Raw genomic sequence first — 20,090 nt, 5'->3', positions numbered from 1 at the left:
TTGCACTTTCTAGACAATCAACCAACTTCCATTTATTTTCACAACTGTGGCTAAACCAGAGGTTCATCCAATGGTGACAATGGAAAACCTAGTAAGCAAAGAGTAAATCTGATTATAGTCAACACCTGGATCCACTCTAAGGGAATGGTGCTTATGTGTGATAGTGACAGCTTCTTGGTCCAAAAGACTGACAGATGAAGAGCACGTTTCTGGGGTTTCCCCTTTCCTATCTTGTCTGGTCATGACAAGCAGTTCTCACGTATTTCTTTAACTGAAGTGTTAAATTGCATGGTTTCTCTCAGGAGCACTTGATGGGCCAAGAGTTTCTCCTCCACACTTTCTGTTGGACACCTTATCCTTCCCACTGATCCATTTTAGTTGCCCACTTTTGAATCTTAAGCAAACACTCTCTGGAGCTGGCCTGCAGTTCTAACTGATAGGGGATTGATGAAAGAAAAGAATAACAGTTGAACTCGCTTTTATTCTTGGGCTGAGGATTAGTATCACACCTGCTTCCGTCTTTCTGGGATGGCCTTGCACATCACCTTTCGTTCCATTTGAGGGCTCTTGCTTCATTCGTATTTGAATTGTGTTCACTTTTTGCCAAAGTTTACGTCCCTGCTGGCTACACAGTTCCTTTCAGAAGGGACTGCGGGATCTATCTGCAGCATTTCAATCCACAGGTCTCTTTCACTAATAAGCTGTGTTCTTGGCAAATCTTTGAGTAAAAAAGTATTTAAAGTGTTACCTAGTCCCACATCTCACCTACCTTAGGAGTCCCTCCTCCAGCATACCCTGGCAAATGCCTGAAATCCACTCAGAAAAGGGAACTCAGCACCTAGACAATATTTTGGCTCTTCTCCCTTTTCACTGGGGAAATCAAGGTGCAAACTAGAGCTGAATCTCACATTCAAGTTCCTAGTGGGTTGCCAATGAAGCCAGAACCTTGGCTTTGGGATTCCCAGAACCCCTAAATTTTCCCATGGTATAGGTCCAGATTCTGGCTAGAAAGCTCTTAATCCCGATATGCTAGGGTATTGCCCATCATGTCTTGTTCTGTATTATTGGGCTTTTTCACTATAAGTTATGACAGCAGACACACATTTCTTGTGTCTCCCATGGTCCCTGGTATTGTGAATGTCATGGAGCAGATGTTTTGTAAGTGTGATTATCCTACAGAGCAACATGTTCAGACACAGCCTTCCCAGAAGCAAAGTTAGCTGGGCTAACACCTTCTCCTAGTGTTGTTATGCATAACTAGAGAGAGTGAAGGTTGGGCTAGGTGATAAGCAAAAATTGGGTCCTTTCCTTATCACTTCATCAAGAAAATATCCTGTCTAAACATTTCCAGACCTTGTTCTAGGCACCTCAGGAAGAAGCAAGAGAAAAAAAGAGTATAGGAATAAACAAGCTTTCTGCCCAAGATGTAAGACTTCTGCATTCTGTCTTCTACCTCAGGATTCCAAGTGGGAGTAAAACAACGAATCAAATAAATTTTAGTCAAGTTTCAACAAGAATTTATCTGCTTTGACTTTGCTATCTTATTTAGCTTTGCCTGGACAGAAGCCAAAGACAGAGACAGAACTTTGGCAGGAAAAGGAATGTATCAAAGACTTTTTTGAATAATTCCTAGAGGCTCACTTTTTTTCCTTTCAACAGCCTCATTTTGCAGATGAAAATTTGAGATCCATAAAGGAAACAGAACTTAGGCCCAGTTGCAAAGCCACTTAGGAGCAGACTCAGATGCTCCCAGGTGATTAAATCACCCCAAGAAAAGAACACGTGGTAGTCAAAGTCCCTAAAAGCAACACAGGCAAGAACAAACTGTTGTTGTCTATGCATGGTGCTTAGCTCTCAGTGATCTAGGAAGTTCCTCAATCTGTCCACTGCCAATGGGATACAGCCAGATAGGGTGAACATACACTCTCTCTGATGGCTAAAGGAAGCTGCATTACAACACTGTTATCATCTCACTACTGAGGACCAAGAGTTCACTGGCACTTTCTGAAGCTCCATGCTTCTGGAAAGTGCTGTGATCTTTGTTGCTGATGATTGTCAAGAATATCAGACACCAGGAATGGAGAAGCCAACTTACTGGCTTGGAAAAGATAAGAATTTGATGTGAACGACCCTCAGAACATGGTGTAGGCACAAATTTTAGGCTGTTCTGTCATTGTTAAGCCAGCTATTTCTCTGAGATCTCTAGTTTTTAAAGCTGGGGCTGAGAAAACTGTTTCCAATTTTTTAACCCGGACCTTGGCAAAGATTTCTGGCAGTTTAAATGGCAATAAGAGCCTGTTTCAAATCAAGCCAGTATAGTTAAGGAATAGTCTCCTTAATAATCTTTTAAAGTCAGATTTCTTGTTCAACCAATATTAAACAAAATGTATGTGAATAATTAATCTAAGAAACCTAGGCAGGCAGTCTTGAGTTACCATGTTTCAGGGAAAGGCAGCCACAGAGGTGTGTGAACAGATCTTGGCTGGTTTTGAGAGAGGAGGCAGCAACATAAACAGTGGCTTAAGCGCTTTCTCCAACAACCATCTTAGCTATCAAGGAGCTAATAAAAGGCTTTATAGTTAAACATTCTCATGCCTCATGATGGGCTTCCAGTTTTGGAGGCTCTTCTCATGTACCTGTCTCTACCTAGAGACATAATCTACTATCAACCTGCTGTTCTCTGAGAACAAGAGAACCAGAGGTTAAATCCTGCTTTCCAACCTCTCCGCAATATTCTTGTAACTTCTGCTTTTGTTGTATCATTGAAAAGAAGGACATGCTGGGCTCCTTTCCAGGTCTTTCTGGATTTCAAAATGTGGTATTCTTGTAAGGGTGTGAAATTCCAAAACACAAGCATGTCTCTAGTCAAGTGTATAGGACCCCAAATTCATTGATGTGCCAGATAATAATTACTGTGGGTGTTGGATGGGGCTCACAGACCTTCTCTTGGATTTTGTGCCCTGCTGTGAGCATATACAACCATGAAGCCACAGAGATTTGGATTTACAAAACTCCCCCTCCACTCCCTTCCCCATACCACTGGTTGGTCTCTAGACCTTCAGTGTTGACACCCAGGCCAGAAGTTTCAAGCCCAGTTATGAGGGGACCTGGTGGGTCGGGTGGCTGACCTGATGGGTCACTATCACCCCCACAGCCTCCATTGTGGCCCGAACGGAGGTGGTCCTTGAGTGTCTGTTTGTAGCGGAAGCTCCTGCCACAGTAGGAGCAGGGGTAGGGCCGCTCCCCGGTGTGGATGCGCTGGTGTTTCATTAGGTGGTGCTTGCGGATGAAGCTCTTGCCACAGTGAGGACAACTGAAGGGCCGCTCGCCTGTGTGCAACCGCCGGTGGTTCAGCAGGTGCTCCTTGCGCATGAAGCTCTTACTGCAGTCAGTGCAGGGGTAAGGACGCTCGCCTGTGTGGATCATCTGGTGGCGGATCAGGGCCGAGTGGCCGTTGAAGTCAATGCCACACTGAGGGCAGGAGAAAGGGCGCTCTTGTGCATGACCCCGCTGGTGAAGCAGGAGGCTGATTTTCAAGCTGAAGCTCCTGCCACACTGGGCACAACGGAAGGGTCTTTCGCTTGCATGAGCTCTCCGGTGGCTGGTGAGTCGAGCCTGGTCAGCAAAGCGCTTGGGGCAATCAGGACAGGGGAAAGGACGCTCAGTGCTGTTATGGACCCGAAGATGGTAGGTAAGTCTTGATGGGTGAGTAAAAGTCCTGGCACAGTGTGGGCAGGTGGGGGGTGTCTCACTGGCATGGTCCTGGGAGGTGCTGCTGAGGTCCGCCTGTGGAGTAAAGTGCTTAGGGCACTGGGCACAGGGTAAGGGGTGCTCAGTAGCATGGCTACATTGGTGGGTCAGCAACATGTCTTGGCTGAGATTCTTGCCACAGTGGTGGCATGAGAACACCTGCTCGCCAACTGGAGGTGGAAGGGGATAGCTACCCAACTGAGTAAAAGTCACTTGTCCCTCAGAGGCTTCAGGCAGGTCAGTGGCTGGACGTCCAAAAGGTGTCATGGATGTAGACTGCTGGCTTTTGAAAGCCACATCTGTAAAAGCATCCTTTGCTGCTGCTGGTGGAGAAGAGAAAGGGACTGGAACCTCAGGGCACAATGAGGATCTAGCAAGGCCTTCAGCTTTGATGACAAGCTCTTCATCTGAAAGAAAAGACTCCAGAGTTATACCCATCAATAACTGTCTCACTAGCAACTCTCATGCAGTCCTACCCAGCTCTAACTGATCACTCTAAGCTCAGATCAGAAATTCAGCAGAAGGCTGCAATAATAACCAAGACATCTGTGGTCTCTGTGGCAAATCATCAGAGAAATGAAATGACACTTTAAATTTATTTTATGACAGAATCACATTCTGTCACCCACGATGGAGTACAGTGGCGTGACCTCGGCTCACTGCAGCCTCCACTTCCTGGGTTCAAGCGATTCTCCTGCCTTAGCCTCCTGAGTAGCTGGGATTACAGGCATGCACTACCGTGCTCAGGTAATTTTTTTTTTTTTTTTTGAGACGGAGTCTCGCTCTGTCGCCCAGGCTGGAGTGCAGTGGCACAAACTCGGCTCACTGCCAGCTCCGCCTCCCAGGTTCACGCCATTCTCCTGCCTCAGCCTCCCGAGTAGCTGGGACTACAGGCGCCCGTCACCACGCCTGGCTAATTTTTTTGTCTTTTTAGTAGAGACAGGGTCTCACCGTGTTAGCCAGGATGGTCTCGATCTCCTGACCTCATGATCCACCCACCTCCGCCTCCCAAAGTGCTGGGATTACAGGCGTGAGCCACTGCGTCCGGCTGTGCTCTGGTTATTTTTAGTAGAGATGGGGTTTTGCCATGTTGACCAGGGGTCTCGAACTCCTGGCATCAAGTGGTCCACCTGCCTCAGCCTCCCAAAGTGCTGGGATTACAGGCATGAGCCACCGTACCCAGCCCTCATCAGAAAATTTAACACTGTACCTCTTCTATGCTGTCTGTTAAGAAACAGAAAATCCTTGGCATCAATCTTCCCAACGTTACTTTCACTATATTTTACCTCTACTCAAGAACTTTCTCTATTGCCTGTTGTAACAAAACCTAAAATCACATAATTATCTATTCCTATTTCTCTGTATTCTATCAGATCAACCCATCACTGTGGTCAGCTGTCTCTTTACTTCCCCTGAGAACAGAGTACACATTTCTGCTATGCATCTTTACTTATTCTGTCCTCCCTTTTGCAGAATGCTACCCCTCTCTCCCCATCTTTCCAAATTATACCCAGCCATATCATACCAATCTTTTAAGGTACAACTGTGGCTTTATGCCCTTCTTTAGGTCTTATCTAAATACCTAAACTAAAACTGATGCATATTTTCCTTTTTTTTTAAGAGACAGGGTCTCCCTATGTTACCCAGGCTGGTCTTGAACTCCTGGGCTCGAGTGATCCACCTACCTCAACCTCCTCCCAAAATGCTGGGCTTACAGGCATGAGTCACCAAGCCAAACCTGATGCATGTTCCTGAAACTTCTCATTCGTTTATATAAGTCGTCCACCCCACTCATCCTTGACACTTAACAGGCTTACCTAGTACTGATATGTATGTCCCTAGTATAAGTTTCTTCAAGAGCTGAAACTATCTTATTTTTCATTTGTGTTTCCCAGTCTAAAAGAACACAGAGCACAGAAAATACTAAAAAAAAACAGACTGCATTAAGCTGTATAAATGACTGGGTCTCAAGACCCTTCTGATCTTGAGATTCTCTTCTACAACACAAATGGCAAAAGTATCTTAGAAGGAAGATACTTCTATTTCTTCTCCCATCATTGATTTTCCTTTCACTGAGGGAGGGCTCTTACTTAACATTCCATTTACACCACTCCACGACCATTTCTGTCTCCAGGGCTTGTCTCCCCACCCCACTCCCACTTTTTCTACCCTTTCTACATGATTTTCAAATGTTCTTCTGTCTTTCCCCATCCCCATAATTTTGGTTCGTCTGTATGCCCTTATTTTTCTTCTGACAATTCTCATTTGTCTTTGCATGTAAGAGTGTATTTTTTCACTCACTTCAAATTTATCTTAGTAACTGTTTGGTTTCATTCATAATGTTGAGCATGGCTTTGTTTCTTTCCCTCATTCTTCTCCCACATATTTGCCTCTACAAATTTCACCTGCTGTTTCTTCAGTCAGTCCTGGCATGAGCTGGATATGGACATGAACACCTCTTTAATTTCATACTCACCAGCATAAGTGCTTTTGTACACGTCACTCTCCTTGGACTCCGGTGGGGCCCCAACCTGAGGCTCTTCTTCTTGTTTAATCCAAGACAGAATATCTGATGTTGAAATACCAGGTGCTAATTTGTGGGAGGAAAAAAAAAATGGCCTTCATGAACTTGAATAAGAAGGTGAGATAATCATGTTGGTTTGTTGAACACTATATTTTGCCCCAAATTTTTTTTCTTTTTTCTCTTTTTTTGAGACAGAGTCTCGCTCTGTCACCCAGGCTGGAGTGCAGTGGTGCGATGGCTCACTGCAAGCTCCGCCTCCCAGGTTCAAGCCATTCTCCCCCCTGCCTCAGCCTCCAGAGTAGCTGGGAATACAGGCGCCCGCCACCACGCCCAGCTAAGTTTTTTTTTTTTATTTTTTTGTTTTTAGTAGAGATGGGGTTTCACCATGTTAGCCAGGACGGTCTTGATCTCCTGACCTCGTGATCCGCCCACCTTGGCCTCCCAAAGTGCTAGGATTACAGGCTTGAGCCACTGCGCCCGGCCCCAAATATTTATTTCTAAATAACTATAACAATAGCACAGAAGCAGCCTTTTAAAAAATGCATACAGGCTGGGTGTGGTAACTCACACGTGTAAGCCCAGAACTTTGGGAGGCCGAGGCAAGTGGATCATTTTGAGGTTAAGAGTTCAAGACGAGCCTGACCAACATGGCAAAACCCTGTCTCTACTAAAAACAAAAAAAATTAGTCAGGCGTGGTGGCGGGCGCCTGTAATCCCAGCTACTCAGGAGGCTGAGGCAAGAGAATTGCTTGAACCTGGGAGGCAGCGGTTGCAGTGAGCCGAGATTGCACCATTGCACTCCAGCCTGGGCAACAAGAGCAAAAAAACTCCATTTCAAAACAAACAAACAAAACCAAGCCGACTTCCAAAATTACAGTTAGGTCAGCATAGACACAGAATCCAACTCCCCAGAAACACACTTTTCAGATTCCCAGTTCCGGGCTCTTTCTATGAGATATATTATCTTTGTCTATTAAATGATACAAGTCATTGTTTCCTAAATGCTGGAAGGGGAAAGAATATAGTATTGGCAAGTCCTTCAGGTCCTGGGGGTTCTTTCTGAAAGAAAAAGTGCACAGCCTGTAGAGGCTTTGCACACAACATGCCTCATCTGATCAGTACCAAAACAGCTGTGCTAGCTAGCTATCACGACCTAGGCCTATATGGCTTTATTTATTTATTTATTTATTTTGGACTAAATGGACAAGCTGGCAAGCTGACAAGAGAGCTTGTCAAGCTCCAGAGAGTACCCTGAAGCTCTCTATAGTTATTTCTCAAACACAGCCTTGTGGGCAAAATATGGTTTAATTCACAGCAAATTAACAGAATTCACTACTTTACCCGATGTCTTTTAAATCAGTTAGACGCCACTGAAATCTAAAGGTGTTCTCAAAGCAGAAATAAGAGGCTGGGGTAAGACGAAAGCCCAAAAGACCATCGGTTATGGGGAGCGATTTGGGAAATAGATTTTAGCACATGCAACAGTTGCCTTTCCAACTTCCTGTTCTGACCTAAAAGAAAAGCTGAAGTGTATTAAACATAGTCCCATCTTATCTTTGTTCTCTTCCAGATGTTATACACATACATATCTATAAGGGAAAAGGCAGAGTGGGGAAAGACTGGATATAAGGAAGAAAACCTCTGAACCGATATCCAGAGGATTAACTTCCCATTCAAAACATCTGACTTTTGTTTGTTTGTTTGTTTTTGAGACAGGGTCTCACTCTGTCACCCAGGCTGGACTACAGTGGCGTGATCTTGGCTTACCGCAACCTCTGCCTCCCAGGCTCAAGCGATTATCCCACCTCAGTCTCCCTAGTAGCTGGGACCACAGGTGTGTGCCACTACGCCCAGCTCATTTTTTGTATTTTTGGTAAAAATGGGGTCTCACTATGTTGCTTAGGCTGTTCTTGAACTCCTGAGCTCAGGTGACCCACCTGCCTCAACCTCCCAAAGTGCTGGGATTATAGGCATGACCCACCATGCCTAGCCAAAAAACCTGACTTTTAAAACACTTACCTGCTTGTTTTTAAAAATTTTCTGAATGGGCTGGGCACAGTGGCTCATGCCTGTAATCCCAGCACTTTGGGAGGCCAAGGTGGGCAGGTCACAAGGTCAGGAGTTCAAGACCACCATGACCAACATGGTAAAACCCTGTCTCTACTAAACATACAAAAATTAGTTGGCTGTGGTGGCACACGCCTAGCTACAATTACTTGAGGAAGGTGGCTACACTAAACAACAAATTTTCATGTATGAGAAACAACTTTCTATTGGAAGAATATATCATCTGGGACTTTCATAACTAGAGAGAAGTCAATGTCTGGCTTCAAAGGACAAGCTGACTCTCTTGTTACAGGCTGATGCAGCTGGTGACTTGAAACCAGTGTTCATTTTAGTATTCTGAAAACCCTAGGGCTCTTAAGAATTATGCTAAACCAGGCCGGGCATGGTGGGTCACGCCTGTAATCCTAGCACTTTGGGAGGCCAAGGAGGGCGGATCACCTGAGGTCAGGAGTTTGAGACCAGCCTGACCAACATGGAGAAACCCTGTCTCTACTAAAAATACAAAATTAGCCGGGCGTGGTGGTGCATGCCTGTATTCCCAGCTACCCAGGAGGCTGAGGCAGGAGAATCGCTTGAACCCAGGAGGCGGAGGTTGCGGTGAGTTGAGATAGCGCCATTGCACTCCTGCCTGGGCAACAAGAGCCAAACCCTGTCTCAAAAAAAAAAAAAGAATTATGCTAAATCTACACTGCCTGTGCATTAGAAATGGAACAACAAAGCCTGGATGACAGCACATCTGTTACAACATGGTTTACAGAATATTTTAAGCCCACTGTTCAGAACTACTGCTCAGAAGAAAAAATTCCTTTCAAAATACTAGTGCTCATTGACAATGCACCTGGTCACCCACAAGCTCTGATGGGGATGAACAAGGAGATGAATGTTGTTTTCATCCCTGTAAAACAACATCCATTCTACAGCCCACAGATCAAGGAGTAATTTTTACTTTGAAGTCTTATTGCATAAGAAATGTATTTCAGCATCAATGCACTTCAGCCTGGGTGACACAGCTAGACTCTGTCTCAAAAAAAATGAATAAATAAACATATTTCAGCCAGGCATGGTGGCTCACGCTTGTAATCCCAGAACTTTGGAAGACCGAGATGGGTGGATCACCTGAGGTCGGGAGTTCGAGACCAGCCTGGCCAACAGGGCAAAACCCTGTCTCTACTAAAAATACAAAAAAATTAGCCAGGCATGGTGGTAGGCGCCTGTAATCCCAGCTACTCAGGAGGCCGGGGCAAGAGAATTGCTTAAACCCGGGAGTTGGAGGTTGCAGTGAGCCGAGATCATGCCACTGCACCCCAGTCTAGGCGACAGAGCAGGACTCTGTCTCAAAAAAAAAAAAAAAAAAAAAAAAGTAATTGCCACAGCCACCCCAACCTTTAGCAACCACCACCCGGATTAGTCAGCAGCCATCAATACTGAGGCAAGACCCTCCATTAGCAAAAAGATTATGACTCTGAAGGCTCAGATGATTGTTAGGATTCTTAGCAATATTTTTAAATTAAGGTATGTACATTGTTTTTTTAGACATAATTTATTGTCAACTTAATAGACTGTATAGCATAGTGTAAACTTAACTTTCACATGCACTGGGAAAACAAAAGTTATTGTGACTCGTACTGCAATATTCACTTTATTGCAGTAGTCTGGAACTGACACAATATCCTGGAGATGCCTGTACTTGCCTTTAATGCTGTTTCCATATTAAATAAGTATTTATCACACACTGTGGCCGTAACTTTTGCAGTTTGAGGTGCAACAGTAAAACTAGTACAAATTTCTTTTACTTTCTTCACAGTTTCACAGATAGAAGATTTGTTCTTACCAGAAATCTTGGCAACCTCAGCATGTAACTTCCTTCCTTCCTTATTTAGTCAAGAAATTTCACCTTTTCACATAAAGGAAGCACTTGATGGCTTCTCTGATACATCTGAATTGCCACCATTACTACTTTTGCAGTTTGGGGCCATTATTTATTTTTAAAAAGGTGGGGAGTGGGGGGTTACTTAACATAAGCACTGCAATACTGCCACAGTTGACATAGCTTCTAAGTGACTAATGGCCAGGTAGCGTATACAATGTGGATGCACTGGACAAAGAGATGATTCACGCCCCAGATGAGACAGAGCAGGATAGTGCAAGATTTCATCATACTACTCAGAATGGCAAACTTAAAACTTATAAATTATTTCTGGAATTTTCCATTTAATATTTTCAGATCACAGTTGACAGCAGGTAACAAACTGTGGAAAACGATACCATCAATAAAGGGGGACTACTGTATGTAGTCTCTATGCTGATACAAAACTTCCCCTAAATGATGAGTGGTTGGCTGTACCTAACTGCAGTCACGTACCATGTAACATTTGTATAGCAGTACAAAGGTTTATATTCGTGCTGAATATAAGGACAGTTTTGAGCAAGACACATGGAGTCATGCACTGCATAATGGTGTTTTGGTCAAAAACAGGCCACTGTCGAGCATGGCGGCTCACATCTGTAATCCTAGCACTTTGGAAGGCCAAGGCAGGCAGATCACTTGAGTCCAGGTGTTTGAGACCACACTGGGCAACATGGCTATACCCCATCTCTATAAAAATAAAAAAAAATTAGCCAGGTGTGGTGGTTTGAGCCTACAGGCTATTTAGGAGGCTGAGGCAGAAGAATCACTTGAACCTGGGAGGCGGAGGTTGCAGTGAGCCAAGATCACACCACTGCACTCCAGCCTGGGCTACAGAGCAAGATTCCATCTCAAAATAAATAAATAATAAAAAGTAAATCCCAGCACTTTGGGAGGCCGAGGCGGGTGGATCATGAGGTCAGAGGCGGGTGGATCATGAGGTCAGGAATTTGAGACCAGCCTGGCCAACATGGTGAAACCTCGTCTCTACTAAAAATGCAAAAATTAGCCGGGCGTGGGGGCACAGCATGCCTGTGATCCCAGCTACTGGGGAGGCTGAGGCAGGAGAATCACTTGAACCCAGGAGGCAGAGGTTGCAGTGAGCGGAGATTGCACCACTGCAATCCAGCCTGGGTGACAGGGCAAGACTTCATTTCAAAAAAATAAGTAAAAAATTTAAAAATAGGAAAAAGTTATAGAAAAAAGGTATAAAGAAAAAATATTTTTGTATATATGTACAATATGTTTTACACTAAGTGTTATTACAAAAGTCAGAAGTTATAAAATAATAAAAGTCGTTACTGTATTATAAAGTAGTATTATAAGTATATTACTGTATTATAAAGTAATACAGTAAGCTAAGGTTAATTTATGGTTAAAGAAAAAATTTTTTGGCCAGGTGCGGTGGCTCATGCCTATAATCCCAGCACTTTGGGAGGCCAAGGTGGGTGGATCACGAGGTCAGCAGATCGAGACCATCCTGGCTAACATGGTGAAACCCCGTCTCTTCTAAAAAAAAATAAAAATAAAAAATTAGCCGGGCGTGGTGGCACGTGCCTGTAGTCCCAGCTTCTCAGGAGGCTGAGGCAGGAGAATCACTTGAACTCAGGAGGCAAAAAAAAAAGAAAAAGAAAAAATTTTTCTATAAATTTAGTGTGGCCTAAGTATAGTGTTTATAAATTCTACAGCCTAGTAATGTCCTAGGCCTTCACATTCACTCACTGACTCAGTGAGAACAACTTCCAGTCCTGCAAGCTCCATTCATGGCAAGTGCCCTATAGAGATGTACCATTTTGTATTTTTTTTTTTTTGAGATGGAGTCTCGCTCTGTTGCCCAGGCTCGAGTGCAGTGGTGTAATCTCGGCTCACTGCAACCTCCGCATCCTGGGTTCAAGCAATTCTCCTGCCTTGGCCTCCCGAGTAGCTGGGACTACAGGCGCCCACCACCATGGCTGGCTAATTTTTTGGATTTTTAGTAGAGACAGGGTTTTACCATGTCAGCCAGAATGGTCTCTATCTCCTGACCTCATGATCCACCCGCCTTGGCCTCAAAGTGCTGGGATTACAGGCATGAGCCACTGTGCCCAGCTCATTTTTTATCTTTTATACCAGATTTTTGCTGTACCTTTCCTAACTTTACATGTGTTTACGTACACAATTACCATTGTGTTACAATTGCCTACAGTATTCAGGACAGTAACATGCTGTACAAGTTTGTAGCCTAGAAGCAATAGGCTATACTATATAGCCTAGGTACATAGAAAGCTACGACATCTAGTTTGTGTGAGTTCACGCTATGATGTCTGCACAATGACAAAATCAACTAATGATGCATTTCTCAGAAGACATCCCCATTGTTCAGCAGCGCATGACTGTGTTTGTCAAACAGTGTGGTATATGCAGAACATGCGCTTTCCTTCTATGAGTCTGGAATTTGGGTAAGTGCTAGACAGAGGGTATGCATGTGATTAGCCCCCAGTAAAAACCTTGGGCACTGAGTCTCTAATGAGCTTTTCTGGTTGTTACAACTCATTACTGGAACAATTAAGCGTATCCTATAAGACTCCACTGGGAGAGGACTCTGGGAAGCCTGTCCCTGGTTTCCTGCAGACTTTGTCCCGGGTACCTTTTCCCTTTGCTGTTATTACTTTGTATCATTCTAACAAATCTTGCTGTGAGTACAACCATATGGGAATCCTGTGAGTCCTCCTAGCAGATCACCAAATCTGGGAGTGGTCTTTGGGCCCTCCAACAGAGCCAGGAGCATACATTTTTTTAAGAAAACAAGTACTGAGGCTGCGTGTGGTGGCTCAGGCCTGTAATCCCAGCACCTTGGAAGGCCGAAGCAGGTGAATCACTTGAGTTCACGAATTCAAAACCAGCCCGGGCAACATGGCAAACCCCCATCTCCACAGAAAATACAAAAATTAGCCAGGCATGGTGGTGTGTGCCTGTAGTCCCAGCTACTTGGGAGGCTGAGATGGGAGGATGGCTTGGGCCCAGGAGGTACAGGCTGCACTGATCTCAGATCATGGCACTGCACTCTGATCATGGCACTGCACTCCAGCCTGGGCAATAGAGCCAGACCTTGTCTTAAAAACAAATAAACAAACAAAAGAAATTGTGAAGCTGACAATTTGATCAACCAACAGCAAACAACTGTCCAGGCATGGTGGCTCACGCCTGTAATCCCAGCAATTTAGGAGGCCGAGGTGGGTGGATCACCTGAGGTCAGGAGTTCGAGACCAGCCTGGCCAACATGGCAAAACCCCATCATTACTAAAAATACAAAAATTAGCTGGGCATGGTGGCACATGCCTATAGTCCCAGCTACTCAGGGGGTTGAGGCACGAGCATCTTGAAAAACCATGGTAAAAACAAACTGACAAGATGACAGCAAAATGTAACTTTGATACGTTATTACAAAACCTAATTAGTTGTTATCTTTTTCACCCATCCCATAAAATACAATGATATATTCATTTGTACTTGCTGAGGGCTATGTCAGATAACTAATAATGTAGACCAAAGAAATATACCCAATAAGAAATCTTTCTGTAGTCAAGTCACTCATCTTTATTGGTGGTATTATTTTAGCCTCATTACTTATATCTGTGATATAAAGATTAGTAAAATGCAACCTGTTACACTGCCTAAATGCAATCACCTGCACATTCTTAAAAAATAATATGGCCAGGCGTGGTGGCTCACTCCTGTAATCCCAGCACTTTGGGAGGCCGAGGCGGGTGGATCACTTGAAGTCAGGAGTTTAAGACCAGCCTGGCCAACATGGTGAAACCCCATCTCTACTAAAAACACAAAAATTAGCCACGCATGGAATCCCAGCTACTCAGGAGGCTGAGGCTGGAGAATCACTTGAGCCTGGAAGGCGGAGGTTGCAGTGAGCCAGGATCACGCCACTGCACTCTAGCCTGGGCGACAGAGTGAGACTCCATCTCAAAATAATAATAATAATAATATATGTGTGGCAGACGTGTGCATTGCTTAAAACTCAATTAAGACTTGAAATTTCATTATATGTAAAATTTACCTGAAAAGACAAAAAACAAATATTGAACTCTGGGTTAACAATATTCATGCTGAACTATTTATAGGAAAACGCATTGATGTCTTTACTGATTTTGAAATACATCAAAAATAGGATAGATGGCTGGGTGCGGTGGCTCACGCCTGTAATCCCAGCACTTTGGTAGGCCAAGGCAGACAGATCACTTGAGGTCAGGAGTTCGAGACCAGCCTGGCCAACATGCTGAAACCCTGTCTCTACTAAAAATACAAAAATTAGCCAGGCGTGGTGGCAGGCACCTGTAATCCCAGCTACTCAGGAGGCTAAGCCGGAGAATCACTTGAATCCAGGAGATGGAGGTTGCAGTGAGCCAAGATCGCACCACTGCATTCCAGCCTGGGCGACAGAGTGAGACTCCATCTCCAAAATAAATAAATAAATAAATAAATAAATAATAGACAGATGGCTGGATGGAATGATGCAGTGATAGATATATGCATGATAAGGAAGGATGGTATAATGTTAGTGGCAGAATTTAGGCGCTGGATATCCAGGTGTTCACTATAAAAATATTTTAACTTTTCTGATTGAAAATTTTCATAATTAAATGTTAGAAAAAAATAAATGTGGCAGTGGCTCACGCCTGTAATCCCAGCACTTTGGGAGGCCGAGGCAGGCGGATCACGAGTCAGGAGATCAAGACCATCCTGGCTAACGCGATGAAACCCTATCTCTACTAAAAAATAGAAAAAATTAGCCGGGTGCGGTGGCGGGCGCCTGTAGTCCCAGCTACTCGGGAGCCTGAGGCAGGAGAGTGGCGTGAATCCAGGAGACGGAGCTTGCAGTGAGTCGAGATCGCATGAGCAAGACTCCGTCTCAAAAAAGAAAAGAAAAAAATAACTATATGGGACAGCGGGTGGGTTGTAAGAGAAGTTCATGTAATAGAGATGCCCGGAGGATGAACTTTCTGTGTGCTTCTATCCATCAAAGAACAAAAAAGTGTATGAGAATTTTCTGACAGCAAAGGTGAGGCATGAGAGAAACAATACAACTGGACTTTGGTTGGCAGTCTTTCCCACACAATATTAAGCAGCTGCCAACTAAAAAGTTAGGAAGAGTTCATGATAGCCAGCTTCCCAGACCTGAGAAAAATCCATGTTGCCCAGGTGGATGTCATCAGTGTCTACTGGTTCCATGCATCTTAGAGGGACCATGCAGACTCCTAGTCCCTTCAGCACTTATGAAGGGCCACGCTTACATTTGCTCAAGCCACTTTAGTCCAGATGAGCATGACTGCCTCCTTCATCATGTAAGGACATGTTTATGTTACTAAACAACTAGGTGTCAGTACTTCTGTCAGGGAATGCAACTTGTAACTGTTAGATGTGCAGTATCGATAGGTGAAGACACTGGACAAGGTGACCTCTAAGTTCCCTTTTATATTTAAATGCCTGATAACACATTCAAAATCTAGTTGCTTCAGCAATGAATGGCTCTAGAAGCCCCTAAGCCCTGCTTAGTTCTGAGCCACCATGTCTGACCAGGAAAGGGAGACAAGAAGTAGCAATCTCTTCTCCCACTTACCTTCACTGGGGTCTGTGGGAATCTCACTTTCCCCTGGCCCTGCCTGGTCCTCTGTATTATGTTCCCCTTCTGGTTGAATCTGAGATAAGACATCAGGTTGATTTATAGCATAATCTAGGAGAGGAAAAAGGAAGACAGAGTATTACAAAGAGATAAATGAGGATGACAACTAATTGCCGTCAAGGCTGAGCTGAAGCTTTGTGGTCACAGTGCCAGGGAATTTCTTTTAGATTCCGTATCACTTCTTCCCATCTATCCATCTTCAACTGTGGATATCTATTCAGGAAAGCAGGTAGTGGAGATGTAATATGTGGGGAAAACACATGTGCTAGGTTAGCACTGCTTTCAGAGTGACAGTGTGCCTCAAGCGGGAGAAGTCAAGCTCCTTTCCAAGTGAAGCATACCCATGGAAACCACCAGCTGTCACACCCATAACCCTGAACTTCATTCTCTGTCCTACAATTTTGTAAAAAGAGAGATTATGATTCCTAGTTAGCAAGCATTAATTGGTCATATTTTGGCTTGAAACCAGAATTTGAAGTGTGTGAAGATAGAGTGAGAATGAGGTCACTGGAGGAAAAGGGACTGTTCTGAGCCCTCTTGGAGCTGCTGTCACTTCATTCAAAAGGTGTCAATTCAGCCTCACCCATGGAGATGAGAGACTCGTAGTTGCCCTTCATGATATTCTTGTAAAGTTCCTTTTGCCATTCTTCTAATTTTTCCCACTCTGGAGTGGAAAAGTAGATGGAGACATCATCAAATGCCACAGGCACCTAAAATTACAATCACATGGGTTAGTCCCTCCCATTATAATTCAGTCATTCAATAAATCTCTTTCCAATTAGTTCCTTTTTTTTTTTTTACATTTTCAAAGGGTGGTCAATAAATATTCTAAATATCTCTGAAACGGTTTAATGCTTCACTTGTCATCAGAAAATCCTAAAATCCCAGTACTCATGCAATACAGCATGAGTACCTTAAATAAAGCTGGTACCTTTTCTTGAGGCACATTCAAGTATTTTGGTAAGCAATAACAAAATATCTAAATACCATGTATGTTAAAACTTCAAGCTTTATTGAGTCTTTGATTTCACCTCTTTTAAAATGCCTTTTCTCTAAGAACATCACTCTCCAGGAGATCCAAATTCCTCTATTTGTTTTCTTTGTGTTGTTTCTAGTTCCTCTAGTCTTTTGCCAAGTACAGAGTTCCCTTTGATGCTGTTCATCGTACACATGAGGAAGGATAATACCATGGCTGATGACTGAGAGCAAACAGGATTGATTCTGGAGGCATGTTAGGAACCAAAATTAAACTTCAAAATTCATTATGTCTTCTGTGTGTATCCTTTAGTCTTTTCTGAAGCTTTGTACATTCTTCAAATGGAATATTCTGTCTATTTAAAACCGAATTTTCTGTTTCCATTTCTTCTCTACCTGCCTCCAAGATTTACACCTTGTCCTGCCATCTCTTCAATTGTTTTCACGGCAAGATTTCCTCTTTTTCTGGGCAACTGCAGCTCACTGCAATTTCTCTTTAGCTTGACTATACATTTCTCTGAGATACATTCATGAAGCATATGCTTTTCTTCTAACTGCTGTGTCTGTTCTTTTTCCAATGTCTTTTTGACTTCTAGTTAGACTTTCTCAGCTTGATTTCTTACATTTCAGCGTTCCTGTTTTAATGTCTCCATCATTTCCTTCAGCATTCGGTTTGAACTCTGCAAGTGAGGTAACTTGGATCTGAAAACTACTGATTTACTATTCCAGGTCAAAATTTTCATTTTTTTTTCTTCCTCTGCATTTTTTTTCTTTCTTTTCTTTTTTTTTTTTTTTAGAGACAGAGTCTCGCTGTACACCCAGGCTGGAGTGCAGTGGCGCGATCTCATCTCACTGCAACCTCTGCCTCCCGGGTTCAAGCAATTCTCCTGCCTCAGCCTCCCGAGTAGCCAGGATTACAGGCACCCGCCACCATACACCGCTAATTCTTGTATTTTTAGTAGAGATGGAGTTTCACCATGTTGGTCAGGCTGGTCTCGAGCTCCTGACCTCGTGATCCACCTGCCTCAGCCTCCCAAAGTGCTGGGATTACAGGTGTGAGCCACCGTGCCCGGCCTCCCACAATTTCTTTTCACACTGATGCTTTTCACATTGCTTCCAGACATTGTGCTCCATTTTCATTTTCTATCTGCTAACTTGTTTTCAAATTCTAGCTTTTCATCCTGTAATACCACAAGTCTTTTACAACCTTCTTCCTTGGCATCTGGTGCCTTACATATTAATATATGATCTTTTTTTTACTAAGGGCACTTTGTGGTGTTCAATAGCTGGTCTGAGAATTTCATTGTCTGACCGTAAACCATTCAGTTCACTTTGAATCTTTTTCCTTTCCCTTTCTAGCTCACTCTTGCTGCCTCTAGTTTCATGGCTGTTATTTCTAACATGCTTGAAAGTTTCGTTCTTTGACTTTCGTGGTCAGTGTCTTTCTTTCTCTTTTTTTATTTTTATTTTTATTTTTTTTGAGATGGAGTCTCGCTCTGTCACCCAGGCTGGAGTGCAGTGGTGTGATCTTGGCTCACTGAAAGCTCTGCCTCCTGGGTTCATGCCGTTCTCCTGCCTCAGCCTCCTGAGTAGGTGGGACTACAGGCGCCCACCACCACACCCGGCTAATTTTTTGTATTTTTAGTAGAGACAGGGTTTCACCGTGTTAGCCAGGATGGTCTCGATCTCCTGACCTTGTGATCTGTCTGCCTCGGCCTCCCAAAGTGCTGGGATTACAGGTGCAAGCCACTGCGCCCGGCCCTCTTTCTTTTTTTAAGATAGAGTCTTGCTCAGTCACCCAGGCTGGAGTGCAGTGATGCTATCTCAGCTCACTGCAACTTCTGTCTCCTGGGTTCAAGCAATCCTCCTGCCTCAGCCTCCCAAGTAGCTGGGATTACAGGTGCACACCACCACGCCTGGCTAATTTTTGTATTTTTAGTAGACACGGGGTTTCACTATGTTGGTCAGGCGGGTCTCGACTCCTGACCTCAAATGATTCACCTACCTCAGCCTCCCAAAGTGCTGGGATTACAGGCATGAGCCACCGCCACCACTCCCAGCCTGGTCAGGGTATTTCTTTCTTGTTCAGTTTTATGTAATCTTTAATGATTAAAAAGGTACTTTGGCCACGCGCGGTGGCTCCTAGAACTTTGGAAGGCCAAGGCGGGTGGATCACCTGAGGTCAGGAGTTTGAGACCAGCCTGACCAACATGGCAAAACCCTGTCTCTACTAAAAACACAAAAATTAGCTGGGCATGGCCGGGCGCGGTGGCTCACCTGAGGTCGGGAGTTCAAGACCAGCCTGACCAATATGGAGAAACCCCATCTCTACTAAAAATACAAAATTAGCCGGGGCGTGGTGGCACATGCCTGTAGTCCCAACTACTCAGGAGGCTGAGGCAGAAGAATCACTTGAACTCGGGAGGCGGAAGTTGTGGTGAGCCGAGATCACACCATTGTACTTCAGCCTGCACGACAAGGGCAAAACTCCGTCTCAAAAAAAAAAAAAAAAAAAAAAAAAAAAAAAAGCTGGGCATGATGGCGCATGCCTGTAATCCCAGCTACTCAGGAGGCTGAGGCAGGAGAATCGCTTGAACCTGGGAGGCGGAGGTTCCAGTGAGCTGAGATCACACCACTGCACTCCAGCCTGGGCGACAGGGGTGAAACTCCGTCTGAAACACAGGTATTTTGTTCATTGTTTGATTGTGGCTCTTTTTCCGAGCATTTAACCTACAGTTTACGTGACATTTTTGGGCTCCTGGGACCTGACTGTAACTGCATCTCAGCCAACTGTCACATCTGTATTCTTAGGACATTTTCTAACTGAGCACCAGAATTCTCTTTTCCAGCCGTTAAATGTGCTACTTCAGCCTCTGAATGAATATATATATATTTTTTGAGACGGACTCTCGCTCTGTTGCCTAGGCTGGAGTGCAATGGCACGATCTCAGCTCACTGCAACCTCCGCCCCACCCAGGGTTTCAGCATGTTAGCCAGGCTAGTCTCAAACTCCTGACCTCAGGCAATCTGCCCACCTCGGCCTCCCAAAGTGCTGGGAGTACAGGCGTGAACCACTGTGCCCAGCCAGCCTATGAATATTTTAATTTCTGAAACAAATGGACTTTTTCTCAAACAAGTTCCTCTACTCATTTGTTGTCTCTTGTGGGATCAACACTAAGCAGCTAGTTATATAG

At 44.2% G+C, this 20,090-nt stretch overlaps 1 protein-coding gene across 1 annotated transcript in view; it reads right to left on the bottom strand.

Annotated features, from left to right (window-relative positions):
- The window catches only part of ZNF398 (zinc finger protein 398), a 36,480-nt gene continuing 16,390 nt past the window's right edge, over nt 1-20,090 (bottom strand). Inside the window, exons 3-6 of the mRNA XM_054495838.2 lie at nt 16,505-16,631; nt 15,859-15,972; nt 6,227-6,340; nt 1-4,157 (exon numbers count right to left, since the gene is read on the bottom strand). Of these exons, the coding sequence (XP_054351813.1) occupies nt 3,004-4,157; nt 6,227-6,340; nt 15,859-15,972; nt 16,505-16,631 (1,509 nt within the window). The 3' untranslated portion in view covers nt 1-3,003. The remainder of the gene's footprint in view (nt 4,158-6,226; nt 6,341-15,858; nt 15,973-16,504; nt 16,632-20,090) is intronic.

This window comes from Pongo pygmaeus, chromosome 6 (genome assembly GCF_028885625.2).
Source record: "Pongo pygmaeus isolate AG05252 chromosome 6, NHGRI_mPonPyg2-v2.0_pri, whole genome shotgun sequence".
Taxonomy (NCBI): Eukaryota; Metazoa; Chordata; class Mammalia; order Primates; family Hominidae; genus Pongo; species Pongo pygmaeus.
This window is presented reverse-complemented; position numbering and strand designations above follow the sequence as displayed.